At 41.6% G+C, this 20,147-nt stretch overlaps 1 protein-coding gene across 16 annotated transcripts in view; it reads right to left on the bottom strand.

The window, feature by feature from the left end:
• Positions 1–20,147, bottom strand: part of mpdz (multiple PDZ domain crumbs cell polarity complex component) — a 420,746-nt gene that overhangs the window by 20,581 nt on the left and 380,018 nt on the right. For 15 of the 16 annotated variants that reach the window (XM_078570536.1, XM_078570535.1, XM_078570542.1 and 12 more), the window contains 3 exons: positions 13,838–13,985; positions 7,448–7,534; positions 4,021–4,123 (listed from right to left, as the gene is read on the bottom strand). In XM_078570536.1, the coding sequence (XP_078426662.1) occupies positions 4,021–4,123; positions 7,448–7,534; positions 13,838–13,985 (338 nt within the window). Of the gene's footprint in view, positions 1–1,808; positions 1,885–4,020; positions 4,124–7,447; positions 7,535–13,837; positions 13,986–20,147 lie in introns of those variants that run through there. The other variant, XM_078570546.1, reaches the window with a different exon arrangement.

Raw genomic sequence — 20,147 nt, 5'->3', positions numbered from 1 at the left:
AGTAATTCATCTGTAGAACAGAGGAAAAAAAATGATGCAGGATAGAGAATTGTGCAATTTGCATGCTTCTACATTTCATGAATAGCTTATTAAGTTGTTTGACAACTACACTACAAATGCAGTGTCTATCCTTTCCAGAGTAAAAATGTCTACATATATGAACACTTACAGTTTCCTGCCTACCATTAACTCTTGCACAATGATTGATCTGCCTGATTCACTTGGAAAACTGAACGTTCTGTTAACCTTAAGGAACAAGGGGTCATAATCTACTCTGAGGCATAGGATTGCAATTAACGGCAAACTCTGGACTGATTAGCCAAATAACACTTAACAATGTAAATGCTTAGGCCAAAACAAACTTATGCTTTACGGAAGAATTATCAAGCAATCTGGTTCTATTGAAAAAAATATTTTCAGTGCCCTCAGAAGTTAACCCTGTACAGGCTGATTTTGCATATGCAAAACATAAGATTAAAAATGGCATCTGGACAGAAAAAAAACACAAGGGCCAGGATTTGTTCGGCGTGCGGGGCAGGCCCCACACACTGGTGCATAAAATGACATGCGCTGACGTGGGGCGTGCGTTCCGAAGCACCACGCATCATTCCGATCTTCCGTTCGGTGGGATGAGGTTTCATGAAGGGTTTATTAAATTAATAAATATTTATTAAACATTTGATAAACATGTCCGAGCAAATGTGATGCTGTCACATGAGGGGACATGTATAAATGATTTTTTACTTTTTTTATTTTGAAGTTTTAAATTCAACTATCTTCTGAAGCACGGAGCTGCCTCAGGGAGATTTTTGTGCTCTTTTGCTCCCTCCCCCCACTGCCCATACAGCTAGCGCTCAGTGCTACCGGACGTGCATCATGCTGGGTGGGCCTTAATTGGCTCACACATGTAAAATGGTGCACAGCCGATCATGGGTGACGATTGGCTCTGCGCCTGTCCACGCCCGCTCCCGACCAGCCCACCCAACGGGGAGAAAATTCTCCCCAAGGGGTGGAATTTTATGCCAGCTGGATTTGACGGTCCCACCGAAGTCAATGGAGTTTAGAATGGCATTTTACGGCTCCTTCCCCGTTGCGACAAGTCCGTAAAATTCTAGCCAAGGGGTTAGGATCATCATCACTCTTTCTAGTGAGAGAAGAATACTGGGAATAAGTAAAACTGCAGAGACAAATTAGTTGCTCAACAAAAACAACAGTTTGTTCAATCTCATAAAATTTGAACAAATTAATCTTCCGGGAGACAACATTTAAAACAAACATATTTCTCAATACGCCAATGGATAGAAAAAAATCTTTGGAAACTGTATTTCTTTCTGAGCATGAACCAGTAAATAACTAAATTATTTAGCTAATATACCAACTACTTAATAAAGTATCAATGGTCATAACATCCAATAACATTAAAGCTTCTTGAAGCTTCCTGACAGAAGTATAAGGATTATATTTCCTTCTGTAATTCTAGTATTAAGCCTGATGTAGACAAAATATTGCCAGAATAGTTGAAAGCAACAGCTTTTAAATTAGAGGTCCAGCGGTGGTTCCGATAAGGGTTTCTTTCTGGATGTGTCAGCCATAATAACAATCAAGAAGTTAACAACATACTCAGAGCAGTTTTACCCTGCCACTGGGCACATTGTCCACCACTCCATCATTGGAGCACTGTGCCACAGTATGTTTCATCCACATGATAAACTGCAGAAGCTCAACATCTTGACAGCACCTCCCTCCCCATGACCTCTACCACAGAGAAGAATAAGAGCAGCAATGTTGTGGAAACAGCATTACCTCCAAGTCACACACCATCCTGACCCTGAATTTATTACTGTTCCTTCAGAGTCACTGGATCAAAATCGTAGAATAGTCCACCTAGCAAAGGGACCACAATCACAAAAATTGTAGCAGTTGAAGGAGAAGATCCATCTCCATCTTCTCCGCAGATGCAGAGATGGGAATAAATGCGGTATAAACGACACAAACCAGGGACAATATTTCAAAAGTGTACTAAGCAGAAATAGGATTCATACCCGCTAGGGGCATCTTCTTATAGTTATCTTGATTTGAAAGATTACAGATAATTCAGTGGTAGCACAAGATGAAAAATTTCAAGTGTAACATGTTTCTGGATGTGATATTATTCTACCTCTGCTAGTACAGGTGATATGTGGCTTTTCTGGGTCTGATCCAGAAGTACAGATAGTGAATTCTGAGAAAATAAGTAGAGATGGCTTTCATAAGACATGAGGCATCAAGCTAATTCCTTTAAATGGAAACTCAGTTCCTGAACAAATGAACATCTTGCCTATCTTTCAGATTCCTGTTCTGAAGAAAGGCATAAAACTGAACTGTTAACCTAAATTTTTATAGAGGCTGACAAACCTTTTGTGAATTTCCAACATTTACAGCATTTTCCTTTTTGTTTGTATTATTTTAGATGGAGTGGGCAGTCAATACGTGAGGTTCTGATCACACTGAAATGGCAAAAATACGGTCGCAGTTCACCCTGCTAATGACCTGGCATTACTCCTAATACAATGCAGAGGAAAAATAATGCCTATACAATTCACTCTTACTGACATTAGCCTTTCCATAGGATAAAGGAATGCAGACACATTCAAATATTTTTGAGGCTTGTTTACATAAATGTTGATATCTGTATACAAATGTCAATTGAATGGGCTGAAGGCATCACTTTCGGCCCTGAAAAGTGCCCAGTCTACCTCAGATTAACCTGGAAGGGCAAGATATCTCAAAACTTTGAGCAACAGGTGAAGCTAGCTGTTTCACGCTGCTACTTATGCAGTTGCAACATGAGTGGTATTTGCCACTGACTGGATGCTGCTGTCAAGCCAAAAAGACGTTCTGCCTATCACACAAATGAGTAATGTGGTATATGAATTTCAGTGCCAGTGTGATGCTAGGCATGTAAGCTGTACATCCCAAATACTGGCAGATTGCATTAAACAGCATGTTCCAGCTGCTGTTCGCAATCCCAGCCGCTGACCGTACCCAACCAGCCCATGCTTGCAAAACTCAAAACCCAGTGCCCAACATTAGATATGATTCCGCTATTGGACAACATTTGCTAAATAATCCTCAATGTCCTAAGAATTACGCTGACAACCAATTTAAAATTATCAGTCAGGCTCGCAGTGTGGCGCATTTGTGCGTAGTTACATATATTAATACAGAGGGCCCTGTTCTTTGCAGACAGAAAGAACATGTGCATACATTGTACCTGTTTCAGCTAAACAAAATAAGTAACAGCCATTCGCTGATTCGTTCCTCAGGGCAATGCCTTGACCACTCAGGGTCAAGCTGCCTGGTTTAAATTTCAAACAATGGTTGGCAGTTAACTGTCATTTACCATCACTGGTGCATTCTTCATGGCAACACCTCTACCAATTAGAGTCCACCTGCCAACCAATCAGCACCCTCTTCACTACAGTATAAATTGTTGTTTTTCCCCTTATATTGGTATTCTTGCAAGTGTCCTGATGAGTGCAAGATGAAAAGCTTCGATGTGTCTTTTTCCCAGCAATACTCAAGTTCTGTATTATCAAATGACTAAATGTCAATTGTTAATATTGATAAACTAGTTACTGCCAGTTTAAGTTATGCATACTTACTAAGCCACTGATATACCCAATTTGTTAGTAAACTACTGGCTTCACTACAATGGAATAAAACAATAAAAACATATTTATATTTTAAAAATACAATGTAGCTGACTCCTTAAATTAGCATTCATGCATAAAAAGGATTTTTTTTTGCAAATTTTAATTAAATACAACAGAAAGGCAAGATATTACAGCCAAGTACAGAGACAGGACCATCTTAGCTTTTTAAGGCTCACTAAAACCTGTATAAGTGATATATCGCAACACTTTCTTGGGCTGTTGTGGATTCTTACCCTTTAAGAGTACAGACTTGGGTCACACTCAAATAATACTACCATCAAGAATAATACTCAAGATTAACCATGCAGGATTGAATAATTCTTACAGGCATGTTTTCTGTATCCAGTTTCATAAAGATCAGGTTGGGTAGATCCAGAAGCAGTAGAACAGAATGTGGTCAGTCCACCACCACAGCTCCCTTCACTGACCTGTGAGAATAATCACAATTGAGATGAGTGCAATTGTATATTAATATTCTTATAAGTATGTTTTAAACTTTGTTTTGCATATCCAGTGTATGTCAATTACCTGATATTAAAATCATGGTACAAATTGGTGTTATTCTTTTGAGCACTGAGCCACTTAGCTTTTCAAAATGTACAACCCTTTATTCGTAGCCCTAAACTTCAAAAACATACTGAAATAAAAGGTCCATGTTGTATATTTTGTGAAAGGCAGGAAAAAAACATTCTTGCTATCAGTTTGCAAAGAAACTTCCTTCAGGTGATAAAAATCTCTGCATTGTCCACCAATGCCAGAGGCATCATCAAAATACAAATAGTTTTTTTTTGGACAGGAAGTTTTGTTTTAATAATTCCCACAGCCCTTTAATGCTTTTCGGAGAATTTTAGATAGTAACACAAGTACAGGGTTCAGATAACCATAAAAGGCTTAGCTTCATGTTTGTAACTTTATGATGTAATTAATCCTTTGGCTCGATTGAGACCATAAGACCATAAGACATAGGAGCAGAAATTAGGCCATTCGGCCCATCAAGTCTGCTCCACCATTCAATCATGGCTGATAAGTTTCTCAATCCCATTCTCCCGCCTTCTCCCCGTAACCTTTGATCCCCTTACCAATCAAGAACCTATCTATCTCGGTCTTAAATACACTCAATGACCTGGCCTCCACAGCCTTCTGTGGCAATGAATTCCATAGATTCACCACTCTCTGGCTAAAGAAGTTTCTCCTCATCTCTGTTCTAAAAGGTCTTCCCTTTACTCTGAGGCTGTGCCCTCGGGTCCTAGTCTCTCCTACTAATGGAAACATCTTCCCCACGTCCACTCTATCCAGGCCTTTCAGTATTCTGTAAGTTTCAATCAGATCCCCCCTCATCCTTCTAAACTCCATTGAGTATAGACCCAGAGTCCTCAAACGTTCCTCATATGTTAAGCCTTTAATTCCTGGGATCATTCCGATTAATGCCGTAAAAAATCAATTATGATTCAATTAATTAAAATGCTGAAGTATAAGAACTAATCCTTATAAGTGCTCAGCACCTCACAAATAAAAATGTTTGTCACCAGCATATGACAGTATCCTATCACCGATGATTAGTTTTAGGGTTATTTTGTAAATTATAGTGATTATCAATACCTGAAAAACAAGTGTAATATTCTAGGGAATAGCAGGAAAAAGAGAAGGATGAAATGCACAGATCTGGAGGATAAACTTATTCTGGCAACTTTCCCATTCACTGGCCAGAATTTTTACCTTGATGGGCGGGCGGGCCCCACTGGCTCGGCAACGGGCGGGCAGCCGAACTCCGCCGCTGAAACGGGGCCCGCCGGCATCAAGGTAAAAATTCTGGCCTAGTTACACATGTTTTAAAGAGTACATAAGTCGATAGAGATACTTACCAGGGAAACCCACAATTGCCAGGATTGGATGGAAACCTGCTATGCACTTCCTGTGCGGGGGGTGGAGGGATTCCTCATCTGTCAAAGTGCGCTCATTCGCACATGCGCGCGAAAGAGCACACATCTTCCGGAGACTAAGTGCTGTCTCAGGGAGATTACTGACAGTATAAAAATCTTTAAAAATATTAAGATTATTAACATGTCCCCCTCATGTGACAATGTCACATGAGATGGGACATGTTAATAAGAAGCACATAAACTTTATTGAAATTTTTAAAAACGGACATGAAACCTCATCCCGCCAGTGGATGAGGTTTCATGTAGTATCAGAAGCCTGCTGGGGCTCCTGGCTTACCGTCAACCTTAAGGTTGGACGGGCAGGGCATTTAACAAGCTTAATTATCCTGTCAATGGCCTTAATTGGCCATTGACAGGTCGGCAGACGGACAGCTGATTTTGCTGTCAGCACGCCTTCCTCAATATTTAAATGGACCGGGATGACGTCGGGGGTTCCTCCCGACGTCATCCCGCATCATTTTCCTGTCAGCGAGCGGGTCCCGCCCCCAAATCGCCGACGGGAAAATTCTGCCCACTGTCTGTAAACATCAATTATATTAAATTGAAACTACAACACAATGAAGTTGGCAAAAAACTTGTTGTGAGTTTTTCCTTTATTTAAAATTACCGAATACAAATATTACAGATCTGCTGTTACATACCACTTAAGTCTACAGACTTAATTTTCTAATGCTGATGGTGCTCATTACCAGTTTAAATAGGCTGTTCTTGATGACAACCAAAAGAAAAATTAATGGTACGCTGATTATCATCAGTATCTTCTCAAGAGCAATTAAGAATGGCCAACAAATGCTGGCCTTGCCAATGATGTTCACACCCCATGAACGAATAAAAAACATTCATCCTGAAGTAATATAAAACAAACTCCCTGAAGCTTCCTATTTTCACAGAATACATTATCAGTTTATGTTTTTACCCTCAAAAACAAATCTCCATTTTCTTCCAAAATTGAAAACATAAACCTGGCTAATGGGGTAACTGTCTGAGAAGCCAGTTCAAGACAAGGCCTGTGTTTTAGTCTGGAAACCAGTTCCTGAGTGGGAGGAGAAGGGTTGGCAAGGGAAACAGCGGAGGTGGAGTGTTGTTATAAAGGAGCATCACTCAACCATTCATTTTTCTAAAACCTTTATAAAGCATGTTTTAAAAAATGGCAAATGATGAAGTTAACTGAAAAAAAATTGGTAGAAGGCAACTTGAAACTGCACTGTACAGAGACTCTTCAAAACTGAATAGTCCTGCTTCAGATTAAATTATTGTGAACATATGTGGAAACCAATATGTGGAAACCATTTCCTAAAAAAGATGCAAGGGAACCTTATCTGACACCAGAGCATATTGGAAAATTAAGTGAAGCTGATGCTTGAGTTTCCTACAGCACATGTTTAAAGATTTGTCCCCATGAACTTCATTTAGTTAGAAATAAAATAGAGGTAGGTTTAGATCTCTACTCCTCTAACATAACAAATCCAAGATTAAGAATAATCAACGTACTCAATTCAACCCAGTAAACTCTGCATTTTAGCACTCCTTTTTGAAAGATATTTTTTAAAAATCATAAACTTCCAAGAAGCTATTTAAAATCAACAAAACATTTAAGGAACACATAAAAGCATGATAACATTAGATCCATAATTTGATTTTATACACTAGAGCTTTCAGCATCATTTAATTATACTTGAGCGAAATGATCATCACTCCAATAGTTTACAGTTGACACAAACTGAACGATAGATGAATAAACTCCTGCCCCTATAAACCAACTTGTTTTATTTTGTTGTGAAAAAGTTCAAACATGATCTTAGAGGCACAAACCTGGCTACTTTGGGAACCTCTTCTATCAGGTGAGAACGATCCAGCCTTCACCCTGCCAACCTCTAATCTTACCGTGCCTTGTGCACACTAAAAATCAGAACATAAAGGTTACTTTATTTTTTGAATGTCTGAGAATATTTCAACATGTACAAATAACAAATGCAATGAGGTACTTTGGTAGGAACTTTATGCTGTGTATTACATCATATAAAATCACAAAAATGCATGCATCTTAGAGCAAACTGCTTTAAGGTTACTTTATTTTACTTAACTGATAACTGATACAGAAAAGAAAACATATATGTATTATGTTCTCACAAGATGTGAGGTTTTTGGCAATCAGTTTGTCACATGTGTCAGAACAGAAGGCATAGAGGACCAATTTTCCTTGTGCTTGCTGGAACTGAATATTTCTTGGGTGCACAAGTTAGAATGGGGTTGAGACCTGGAATGTTGGGCTTTTGTTCCTTCAATGCTGCAATGGAAGTCCAACACCCTTCCTGAAAAGAGGTGGGGGGGGCAACTTGCATTTGAATAAAATGCAGGTCATAAAAGAAACATTGCTGATCTTGCAGCATGGGGCATCACAGCCCACCCAAGCATAAAGTCACTCAGAAAAACCCAGTGATGTGGCCTGTCCCTGGGCCCCAGCTGACTGGAAGGTCCACAGGCAGGCTAAAGATCTGCACGTATACCTACACAGAAATTGGAGTTCAATAAAGATCTGTGGAGGTTGCCTGAGGCCACTTAAATGGCCTAGGACAGTAAATGGGGAATCCCAGGGCTAGATAGGTACAGCACACTTCAGATGCTCAGCATCCAGACAGAGATGCCCACGTAACTGGTTCTAGTATGCTACAAAAGGAAAATAATGCCTTCATTCTTGAGCAACTCATCATTGCTTTAATTATTCTTTTTCATGTTTATAAAAGTCCCTGCTATCTCCTTTTATATTATCTGCTCCTAGCCCAAGTAACTACCCTTTTCACCCCTGGACTACACTATATTACTCATAACTTGCTTCAGCATTTTTAGCACTAGAATCAAATGGCCCTCTTTTAGTTCCAGTTTAGTTTTAAGTTTTTCATTTATCAAAACCATTCTGCTCTTTGATGAACCCATTCTTTGCCTTATAGGATATATCTCTGTTATACACCATCCATCTCAGATTTGAAGATTTTCTGCTGATCAGTCATCCTGTTTGCTAACTTCTTTGCTGAATTAACTTGGGCCAGGTCCTTTATTATTTGCTAAACAGCAAGGCTATAATTAAACAGTCTTGTAACTGTAACTCTCTATTACAAGGCTACTGACAACAGAAGCAAAGATTGCATAATCATTGTAAGTTATGGACAAGCATTTATGTACATCACGGAAGAGATGAGGGTAGGATAGTTTAATAAAGATTTGTTTTTATTCAAACAATATTTCAAATGATGAGCTTCCTGCAGCAGTAATATCTGATGCTGTATGTTGACCGACTAATGCAATATCATATTGGTCATATGGTGTTTGAATCCATGATTCAGGCCAAAGCAGAAATACATAATGAAACAAATTCACTGAGTCTATGCTCCCATGGGGGAGTCAAACTAGAAGATCAATAAATGTATCAGCATATCCTAATTTTAAGACATTTTTATAGGCTGTGATCCTTACAATAGATGAATTAATTGGGAAGGAATAACAAAAAGGTGCAAAACAATCAGGAGGATTGAAAGCTCAACAATATTTTTATTTACAGAATTTATGGGCTGGATTTTAATATGGGGACACGCTGAGAGCAGAGCACTAATAGAATGTAAGAAATCTGGAAGTAAGTGCAATGCAGCTGTCGGTGGCTTTTTAAGAACCACTTCGTTATCATTTTACTTCCAGGCTTCCCATTCAGTTAGCATCAGTGTTTGTAATGATGACATGCATGATGCAATTTCAACCTAATGATTTAAAGGGACACTCATAACATGCAAGTTGAAGGAGTTTGGAATTATCATGGAGAGCTACTGGTCTCCTACTCTGGGTTGAGATGGGCAAAGGCTGGCTGCACCCTGCTTCAACAAAATCTCCCTGGATGTGCTATTGGGGGCTACATGGGCCTGAAGGAGATTCCTAGTGATAGGAGGGAAAAATTTGCAGCTGAGTCAAAGAAGGTGTGGTTGGAGGTTACTGAGGAGGCTATGCCCCAGGATCCAATGCAGGAAGTGATTCAGTGACCTCAGCAGGGCAGAAAAGTTGATAGCAATGGCACATTGTCCTACATACTGATGTGCCTTATCACCCTCTCTCCCTCTGCCACCTCAAGACTACTCCAGCACATCACTTCTCACATCACCCTGTCTATGTACTTAGTCACATCTCTATCTATCTATCCTCCAGTGGCACTCACATTCATCTTATGCAATGTCATGCCATTCATTGGGTGAACAAATCTCATTACTTTCACTCATTGCAGAAGAGAACACAGAACACCACGGAGAGGTAGAGAACTGGAGGTGAAGTCAAAAGAGGCGGCACTGGAGGTCAGTGGAGTCTCGGCATGCTTGGCTGTTAGAGATGAGGAGATGGGGTTCTCCTAGCTACCTGACAGAATTAGATGTCAAGCAGCCATGGCATACAACACTCAGTCGTGTTGACTTGATGTCAACAACCACCGAAATATGATCATGTGCATAGCGGTAACTTCAAACATTTTTACTTTCACTTTATTCATTCATGTCTCTTATCTGCCAGAGGGCCTTCATGTGCCCAGCAAGAGATGGTCTATGCAAACATACAAATTAGGAGCAGCAGTAGGCCAGTTGGCCTCTCAAGCCTACTCGACCATTCAATAAGATCATGGCTGATCTGATTGTGACCTCAAACTCCACTCCCTATGTTTCAATAGGGTCACTATTGTGACCACAATGATGACGATTCTAGAGGGGAGCTCACTTCCTCCGAGGGTGCTCTATCATAGGACTGATGCAGACCATGTATCAGCTCAGATTTTCACACTTCTGTGATCATTGGAATTTCACATGGTAACTTGTGTTTGACAAGTTACTAACAGCAGAATCAGGGGCAGGAATGGTGAGCCCGAGTTGGAGAGTGCAGGATTTTCCAGGCTCTGCTTGGCTGAATGCAGATGATGAACCCTGGGGGCTATTGACGTAGGGGCATTTCTTGAGCAGCAGCAGAGAATGTGCGATGTACTGGCAGGTGCAATTGCAGAGATTAGAGGAATCTATTTCAAGCATAAGTAGTACAATGCTGAAGGCTTTTTTTGATGATATGTTCTTTCATGAAAACATGAGGCGCACCAGTGCTTGAAGGCATTTTTAATAGGTTGCATGCTCTCAAAGCCACCTCAAATAGGATGAATTATATCCTACTATTGGTCTTTCATTGCCTCACTGATCTGCAGCAAAGTGTGCTCCAGTGACATTGCTTGCAGGGAAGTGCCGCTGGGCCACAAGTGCCATGAAGGTGAAAGGGGAAATGGAAGTTGGAACACAGCTCAGAGTGTTTTCACTTCTCAGCCATTGCTCCTTCCCCCCAGTCAATACCCAACACCCTATGTCCCAGTACAGGTGGAAGTCTTTTGCAGGGCCTCCAAAACCCTGAGGATGTTGGCCAAGAGCACCTCAACATTCAAAACAGGGATCTGAGCAGCGTGCCTCTTCCTCTACGTAAAGGCACGGGTTGGTTGCACTACGTGGATGTGCTAGGAAAACAGTAAAACTTTGCAGTTGCATAAAGGTATGCATGTGGGTCTGTTATACTTTGTTGAATTGTTAAGTTTATGTTGCCTATTTGAACCTAATAAATATTCTTTTGCACCACTTACTCATCGTGCCCTTTTTTGATTGATAACTGGAAATGTGATGACAAATGGCAAGAACATGAATTGACTTGGAACAACAGAGGCCTGTGAAAGGAAGGCATGGCTGTTTGCAGGACCACTTATATATGTGGTTTATAGATGAGTGCACCAGGGTGAAACTCACAATAGTGAGGGCATGCCAGATAGCAATGTCTGCCCGTGTCAGTTTCCACCTCCTTGTGTTCCTCCTCCTACTCCTGGTCTTCCTCCTCCACAGAATTCTCTGAAGAGCATCTGCGTCCTGCCCCTTGGGGTGGATATTACACCCCTCCCTATCGGTGAATCTGAAGGTGGGAGTGGACTTGGGGCTCGTAAAATTGTGGGCGGCATTTCCACTACCTTTCTGCCCACCCTTGACTTGTCTCCAATATTATGGTGGCTGGGGAAAGTGTCAGGCAGCTCCCCCACCCTTAGGCCTATTGAGGCCCTTAAGAGGTCAATTAATGGCCATTTAAGGGCCTCATTCTGCCTCTGCCACTGTTTTACATGTCGCAAGGGGAAGGCTGAGGCAAGGCAGGTAGCCCGGTAACTTTCACTGCATGGGCTGCTGTTGGGCAGGAAGGGGGAATGGCGAGGGTTACCTCTCTTGGGGGGGTCCCTCCTTTGCCCATGAAAGGCAATCCCCCTAAGATTATACCCCCTTCTTTAACCTTCCCCCTCTGGCCTCTCAAACCCAGCCCAGAATCCCTCCCCACCTCGCTGGGGTCTGCAAGTCAGGGCCATACAAAATCTTAGACTTAACTGTTTCCTGGCTCCATCAGTCTTCCTCCCTGGGGAATGCCCTTATTCCCAGCATTGGCCACTGCTCGATCCTACCACTGCTGGGACTACTCCCAGATGGGGGAGGAAGTCCAACTCTGATAAAATTAAGTTTGCTCCAAGCATAATATTGGGCTTTGGGTGGGTGGGTTGACAACCTGCTTTATGGTTTGTGGGGCGTGGGGGGTGGTGGCATAGAATCCAGCTCCTTGCTACACTTGTAGGTCCAAGTGGGTATCCCTTACCTACAGGTAGTCAGCCAGTAACTTTGCTTTGAGGAAGAGATCAGGAAGCGTGGACTACCACAGATTGAAAGCATCATGACAGCTTCCCGGAATCTTGTGCACACCTGTATAAGAATTATTTTATGGTTGCACGCTAGCTGCACATTGTTCAAGGCCTTGTGGTTGATGGAATGCTCTTGGCTTATCTGTGGTGCCTTAAATGCCACATGTGTGCAATCGATGATGCCCTGCACCCATGGGAAACCAGCCAGAGCTGCAAATCCAAAAGTTTGCTCGTTTTGACTTGCGTGATAGTGGGCATAGTTGACATCATTGGCAGTTCTGGAAAACAAGCCATCAGTCACCTATCTTATGCATTTATTCATCACTGATTGCAAGATCCTGCAAATGTCTTCGGCAGATCCCTGGAAGAATACAGGGGAACAACCATTAAGGGCAGTGGTGAATTTGGCTGCCACTGGTAAAGTGAGAGCTCCTAGTCAAGTTGGCAGCAGGTTTTGTTCAAGCAGGATGCTGCCACCTGATTGAATACCCTGAGCACACTGGTGTTTAGTCGTGTCAAAAAAGCTATCTTCTGCTTGTAGACCTATGTACTGGATATGACGTCCTGCAAGTTGCACCTCTCTGCTGTGGAACTACAGGACTGTCAGCAGCAGCCTATTGCCGCTTCTGGTCACCTTGGTCCTCATGTGAGGTCCAATCTAACACAGTGCAATGACACCCATGCTGATCTGATAGATCAGAGCTCTAAATTGCAGGACAGGCCTCCAAAAGATCAAAGTGTAGCCCCCTCATTGTCACTGTGTTCTTGCCTTGCTTTTACTGCCGAGTTCTAGGAAGCCTGGGAAACCTATGGTCCCAAAATTAACATGCAAAATCCATTTCAATATTGCTCTAGCTGAGTGATTAACTTATGTCAATTAACAACACGCATCTCCCTTGGGAGTTGTATACAGTCTAATGTGTTGGGGTAAATTGCAGCAGTCGGTGGGTTGGGCTTTCTGATGTACTCGTGTTTGTGTTCAATTTAACCCTCTCCCACTTCATACAACCCCAGACACTCTTCCAGGTTAAAAATACCCCCTATGTCTCATGAGGAACATTTCAGACCGGCACTTGAAAGACTTACATAGGTTGCTTTTGTCATTTACAATAAATGGCTGGAAAAATGAACAACTTACAGGCTAATGCTCCAACAAACATTGATTCATTTACATTTCTCTCACTCTGAAAAGCAGGGTGTGGCATAAAGGATGCAGGACAATTGCATTTGGATAAATCAGGAGCTTGAAAGTTATTTGGCTGAAGCAAAAAACACTTGCTTGCCAAAATTTTAAATACATTCTAAAAATGTTTTTCTCCATTAATTTTGGAAAAATTATAAAACACATCACTGATTGTGCGCATAACGAGAATACATCACCATCAAAATACATTAAATTTTTTACTGCTAAAGTTACAGGTCTTGGTCAAACTTGCTGTTTACAAATCTTTGCCAAGTCATAATTTCTGCATTAGTCAGACCTTCAGCATAGCAGCAACAGTCTCCTGAGTTGCATTTCGAACATCCTCCCCATTCACAGATAGTATCTGGTCTCCTTGCACAAGTCTTCCATCCAGATCTACTATTCCTCCTTTTACAATGTCTGACACAAAGACCCCAGTACCATTTCTGTCGAAAACAAGTACAGACTTTAGTCAGATTCAACAAATGCTGGGGAACTGCTTTGCCCCTAAAGGGAAAAAAAAAGCCTCTGTTAACATTATGTTCTGAAACTGGTAAAGATTATTTTAATGATCTGGGCTTGGTGACAAATATCCCATAACTTCTTGTGCGAGATTTTTTTCTGCGTTTGTACCAGGAATATTGAATTGTCTCTGTACAGTGGAAAACTGGGCATTTTAAACTGTAAACCTGTAAAACAACCTATCGGTTTTCCTCTATTAATTTAAATGGAAGGAAAATCATGTGGTATTTTTGTTTTATTAGCATGCAGTCTAATCGACTTAAATTCCACTGCACCCTAGAAATCCAGCATGTCTGAATACAGACCCAGGAGAATCTTGTCTTGTGTGCAAATTATGCATGAGTTATAACATGAAATAAGTTAACTGCAAGAGATTTAGAAACAAGGCTTGTTGAAAACTATTAAATTTTGTGTTACATTTGTGAGTTGGGATCAGTTATACCTGAATTATGTCAGCATACACAACTGGTTCAAATACCTACTACACACCATGAGCTTCCAAAACTCATTACTTGCACCTGATCTTCAGAAGTCTCTGCTACTGAGTACTCTGTACAAAACCAATGTCAAGTCATGTGTTGATCCTGCCTCTATACTACCCTCTAAAGTTCACATAGTGCCAGTATCTGAGTTGGTGACTGTGAGTATAAGATCAGGGGTAAAGGTTTTAGCTCGGTGGACGGGTGCCTGACCGAGCGTAAAATGACGTGCTATATTTCGGTGGGTGTGCACGCATCGGAATCAGCAGCGTGCCCGCTGACAATTAAAAGGCCTATTAAGGCTAATAAAAGGTAACTAATGTAAATTTTTCTCTGCCCGTCCAACCTTATGGTTGGCAGGCAGGCGAAAAGGCCAAGCACTTTTTGGGAAACCTCATACATGGGTGGGATGAGGTTTCCAAAAGCAAATAAAAATCAAATAAAAACTTTATTTTTTCATTAATAACATGTCCCTGCTCATGTGACAGTCACATGAGGGGACATGTTTCATAACATTTATAAAATCTTTAATTTTTTTTTGAAATCAGTTCATCTCCCTGAGGCAGCTCTCTGCCTCAAGGAGATTATGTAGTGTGCACTCGCGTGCAGGTCGCGCTCGCCTGGCTCACACTCCTCCTCCTGCCTGCGCAGGCAGCGCTCAGCGCTGCCGCTAGAGTTTCGCGCTGGGCGGGCCTTAATTAACCCACCAGCGTGAAATTACCTTCCGGGTCCGATCGCAGGCAGTGGTCGACTTCCCGGCCACCCCCACCGAGCCCGCACACCTAGGGCAAAATTCTGCCCCAAGTGCCGGCGCTTCTTTACCAGATTTCTGCTCTCCTACTTCATTGTGAGGCTACAGTGGCTGGCCAGGTGGAAAATCTTGGATACCTGAAAGCATAAGTGCAAAATGATAAGGTTGGGGTGACGGAATTGAGGGTGGGTTGAAAACAAGGGGCTCATGGTCACACCATCTGCAACTTGTGCTTCACACCAGATAGTGGGATGATGGTGAAGAGAGATTTGACCAGATCATAAGGTAGCAATATACAATTGTTCTGGATGGTTCAGCGACAACAGTTGCAATAGCCTCAATGAAAGCTGTGCCAATAATTTGGAACACCATCGCCTCTAAGGGGTTCAGAAGATGCAACCTTGCCAGTCCTCTACCAAGCCTCTGAACATAGTAATATAGGAACAGGAGCAGGCTTTTAGCCCCTTGACCCTGTTCTGCCATTCAATGAGATCATGACTGATCTACAACCTAATTCCACATGCTTGCCTTGCCCCATTGCAAAATTTTGATACTACTGCTAATTTTTGGGGTTCTATGTTGATTTGAAGTAACATTTTAGAATTGTACCTTAGCCATTTTTTTAAATAGTCCAGTTTAATTTCTGTCTGCTAAGTAAGACAATTTACAATTCAAAGCAAGCTAAGAACAGGGAAGCAGCTATGCCTGTGAGGATTGCTGTTCTTCTTGATAACCTAATGAACTTAAAGGTGCTGAAATGTCTAGGAAACTTAAAGGCTTAAAGAGATAAGCAAGTTTTGGGCAACAGTTTGAACTCAACATGGCTTCTTTATCTTGATAATTGTTAGACAAAATCTTGTCTTTGAATTAAGACTTACATTTGCTAATACCTTTAGTTCTGTTGAAGAGTCATGCGGACTCGAAACGTTAACTGTGCTCCTCTCCACAGATGCTGCCAGACCTGCTGAGTTTTTCCAGGTATTTTTGTTTTTGTTTTGCTAATATCTTGATCTATTAACTATATCTACGGCACAGGAACAGCAGTGTTTTATGAAGATATCTTACTAGGAATCACTGCTAATGTATGTTCTTAATTTCCTTAGTATCCATGGGAATAGGTTAATTTGTCAATGTGAATTGTCTACAATAGTTTGAATTATTGATAAGAGGATGTATCATTTGATCACAATGGAATGTAACCTCTGGGGCCTAAAGGAAATAAGAGATGGACATTTGTCTCATCCTACATGGCTCTAGTTACAGGGGTGGGGTAACACCAGGTGACACCCTACCCAATGAAAGGGGTTAATTCGGATTAATCCCTAATAAGGGAAGAGGTACAGGATTAGGGATAAAAATTGAAAACTCAGAGCCTTCCTTGGCACAGTTCCACCATTGCTTCTATGGTGCAATTCTTCTGTGACAAAAGTTTAACATTACTTCAGAGACAGAAGAAAGGCATCATCCATGCTGTCAGCTCTCAAAGAAGCCTGGGCATTGAGGGAAAAGAAACTTGCATGCTGTCTTCATAGTTTTTTGCTGAGTATATATAACATCTTGCTTCATAAATTTCACGTGATTCATCAATACTGGTCATTCATACCTTGTTAGGTCAGTCATAACTGAGGACCCCATTGTTATAAATTAAGAATTCGGAACATAGATATTTGAAATAAAAGGGTTTCATAGCTCAAACCCATAAAACTTACACCACATCCTTTAATACAACTGGGTAACACAAATCTATCAATCTCAGATTTAAAATTTACAATTGATACAGGGTCAACTGTAATTTAGAGCCATAGAAAAGTTACAGCCCATCATGTCTGTGCCAGGCAAAAAGAGAAAAAAGAAACTAGCTGCTCATTTTAATCCCACTTTCCAGCACCTGGTCCGTAGCCTTGCAGGTTATAGCACTTCAGATGCAGATCCAGATACCTTTTAAATGAGCTAAGCATTTTAGCCTCAAACTACAACCACCCTTTGTATGTAGAAGTGTTTCATAACTTCGTTCTGAAAAGTCTGGCTTTATTTTTTTGAAGTATGCCATCACCACATACTACCTCCCTCACCCCCAATTCCTAGGCTCCCTAATCAACAGTAATAGTTTCTAACTTAATTTCCAACTACCCCTTGTGTTATCCTTAATATCTTGAAAACTTTGATCAAATCACCCTTAATCTTTAAAATTTCAGGGGATACAACCCTAGTTTATGCAATCTGTCATGATAATGAAGGAAAAAACACCGAATTGCATCCAGAAACATTGGACTTTAAAAATAAGACCTGAGTTTTTAAAAATGCACACAAGCCACAGGCTGGAATGCTGCAGGGTGACTCTCTAAGAGGTAATGGAAACCTGCCCTTGTTGCCAGACAAGGTACTTCTAAAGACATTCAGAAACTAACTGCTCCCTCCGGTAGAGACAATGGGACATAATGGGAGATGAGTATCATTTCATCAAGAAATGAGCACTGCCCAAACAGATTTTTGGAATATACAAAGAAGGGGTTAAAGGCGAGCTGAAAAGCTGCCGTGGTATCTGTCTATTGGTGGGTGTTCTGAGAGGGAGCAAGTGCTGTATGTTTGACTCAGATGTAAGAGCGACACACAGTACCCCTGCAAATCACCATTTTGCAGGTATCCTGATCTCTCTCCCTCTCTGAAAAATTCAACACTACTGGAACCTCGAATTTGACTATTCATCTACCTGAGTCAATTCTTCTGGGATCTCGAATCACAACAGCCGCAACACTCAATCACCTACTCCCCAAAAGTCAAGGACTGCTCCGTATACTTTAAAAACTATATATATATATTCACTTACTTCAAGCTAACTTCTTCCTTTTAACATGCTTGACCATATATGCATGTGTTTTATCCTTTCTTGCCTTTAGTGGTTAATAAACTTATTGGCCAGAACTTTTCCCTCATCGTGCGGGCTCGGCGGGAGTGGGCGGCCGGGAAGCTGACCGCTGCCCGTGATCGGTTCCGTTCTGCGATTTCACGTGGGTGGGCCAATTAAGGCCCGCCCTGCGTGAATCGCAAGTGGCAGCGCTGAGCGCTGCCTGTGCGGGCAGGGGCAGGAGGGACAGCAGGCCTGGCGTGCAGTTCGCACATGCATGTGACAGAGTGCTTCAATCTCCTTGAGGCACGGAAAAAAATTAATAAAGACAGTAAAAATTTAAAATAACACGTCCACTCATGTGACTCTGTCACATGAGCTGGGATAAAGTTTTTAGTTAATGTTTATTTGCTTTAGGAAACCTCATCCTGCTCGTGGATGAGGTTTCCTAAAAAATGTAAAGGCCACTTGGCCTTTTTGCCTGCCTGACAACCGTAAGGTTGGATGGGCAGTGTTAATTTGATTTTAATTAGCTTGTTAATGGCCTTAATAGGCCTTTCAATTATCGGAGGGGGCGCAGTCGACTCAGCCGATATCGCGCGGGCACACGATGACGTTGGGATGCATGCCCGATGTCATCGCACATCATGTTACATTCGGGCATGTCGGGCATGCGCCCGCATGCCAAACGTAAAATTCTGCCCAATTTGCTTTTAACTCAAGAAAGTCTCATCAAATTAGCTCCTTCAAAAGCAGAACAATTGGGTCTGGGAAGAAGGGATCTTTTTTAGATTAAATCTTGTTGCGACCAACAAAACGTGGGTGATGAGGTGGGGGACTGAATTAAGTCAGGAAGCCAGTTCATCCCTCCTCACCAGGGGCATAAAAATTCGGGGGTGCCCCAGCCAGACGATGACAAATTGAGGGGTCTCGCCTGGATCAACAACTTTGGGGAATCTCACCTGGGGGTGGGTCATAACAAATCTCTGCTTGTAATTTAGTTCTTGGAGACCAGGTATCATTCTGGAAAACCTATGCTACACTCCCTTCATGGCCAACATATCCTTCCTCATGTCTGGTGTCTAGAACTATTCACAGTACTCTAGGGGTAGAATTTTCCCCCTGTCGTCACCCCGCGCCATTTTATGCCTCGGCAAGTGGGCCCCGCCCCTGCTTGTCGAGCCGAAGATTCTCCCCTAGGCGTACCTTTCACCCAAAGGTCACAAGCAGAAATGTTAATTCTGTTTCTCTCTCCACAGATGCTGCCAGACCTGCTAAGTATTTCCACCTTTTTCTTATTTTTACCAAATGTCTTCTGAAAATGCATATAATAGCATGGAACATTAAAGTCAATACTCTTGGAAAAAGGTCATCGACCTCCACAGATGCTGCTGGGCATGTTGAGTGTTTCTAGCATTTTCTATGTTTATCTCAGATTTTCAGTACTTGCAGTATTTTGCTTTTACATCTGAGTTAACTTAGCTTAATCAGGATGACACAATTAATTTTAGCACCCTGGGTAAGAGATGACAAAAGATACCAAAGGCCTGCTTTTAAATAGCAACCCATTTTGGAAATGTAATTTCTAAATCTGAAGATAGGATCAGGTACAGGTACAGGTACAGGGGATATGCAAATTGTTATTGCAGTTCAACAGCCTGCCCACACTCACTGTCATGGCATGGAAGATGACCATTCAATGAAGTACCAGAGGATGTCCAGTGCCCACAGTGCAGTCATCCTTCAGGAGAAGGAAGAAGCATTGGCAAAAAAGAGAAATATTAGTGCTAATCAACAAAATTTTAACTATTTGTGTTAGTACAACCAATGCAGTACTATGTTCCAGTTTACAAATATTTACACTAAATACAGAAAAGCTAAAAAGTACAGTACACTCAGTCGCAGAGGTACTGTATAGGTTAATGAATGCAAGTAAAAGGTTGCTTCATCATAATCAGAATTGTTATAACCACCTTATGCTTCGTGTTTGCTCATTTCTCCTGTTTGGTTA

Source organism: Cetorhinus maximus, chromosome 2 (genome assembly GCF_964194155.1).
Source record: "Cetorhinus maximus chromosome 2, sCetMax3.hap1.1, whole genome shotgun sequence".
Classification (NCBI taxonomy): Eukaryota; Metazoa; Chordata; class Chondrichthyes; order Lamniformes; family Cetorhinidae; genus Cetorhinus; species Cetorhinus maximus.
This window is presented reverse-complemented; position numbering and strand designations above follow the sequence as displayed.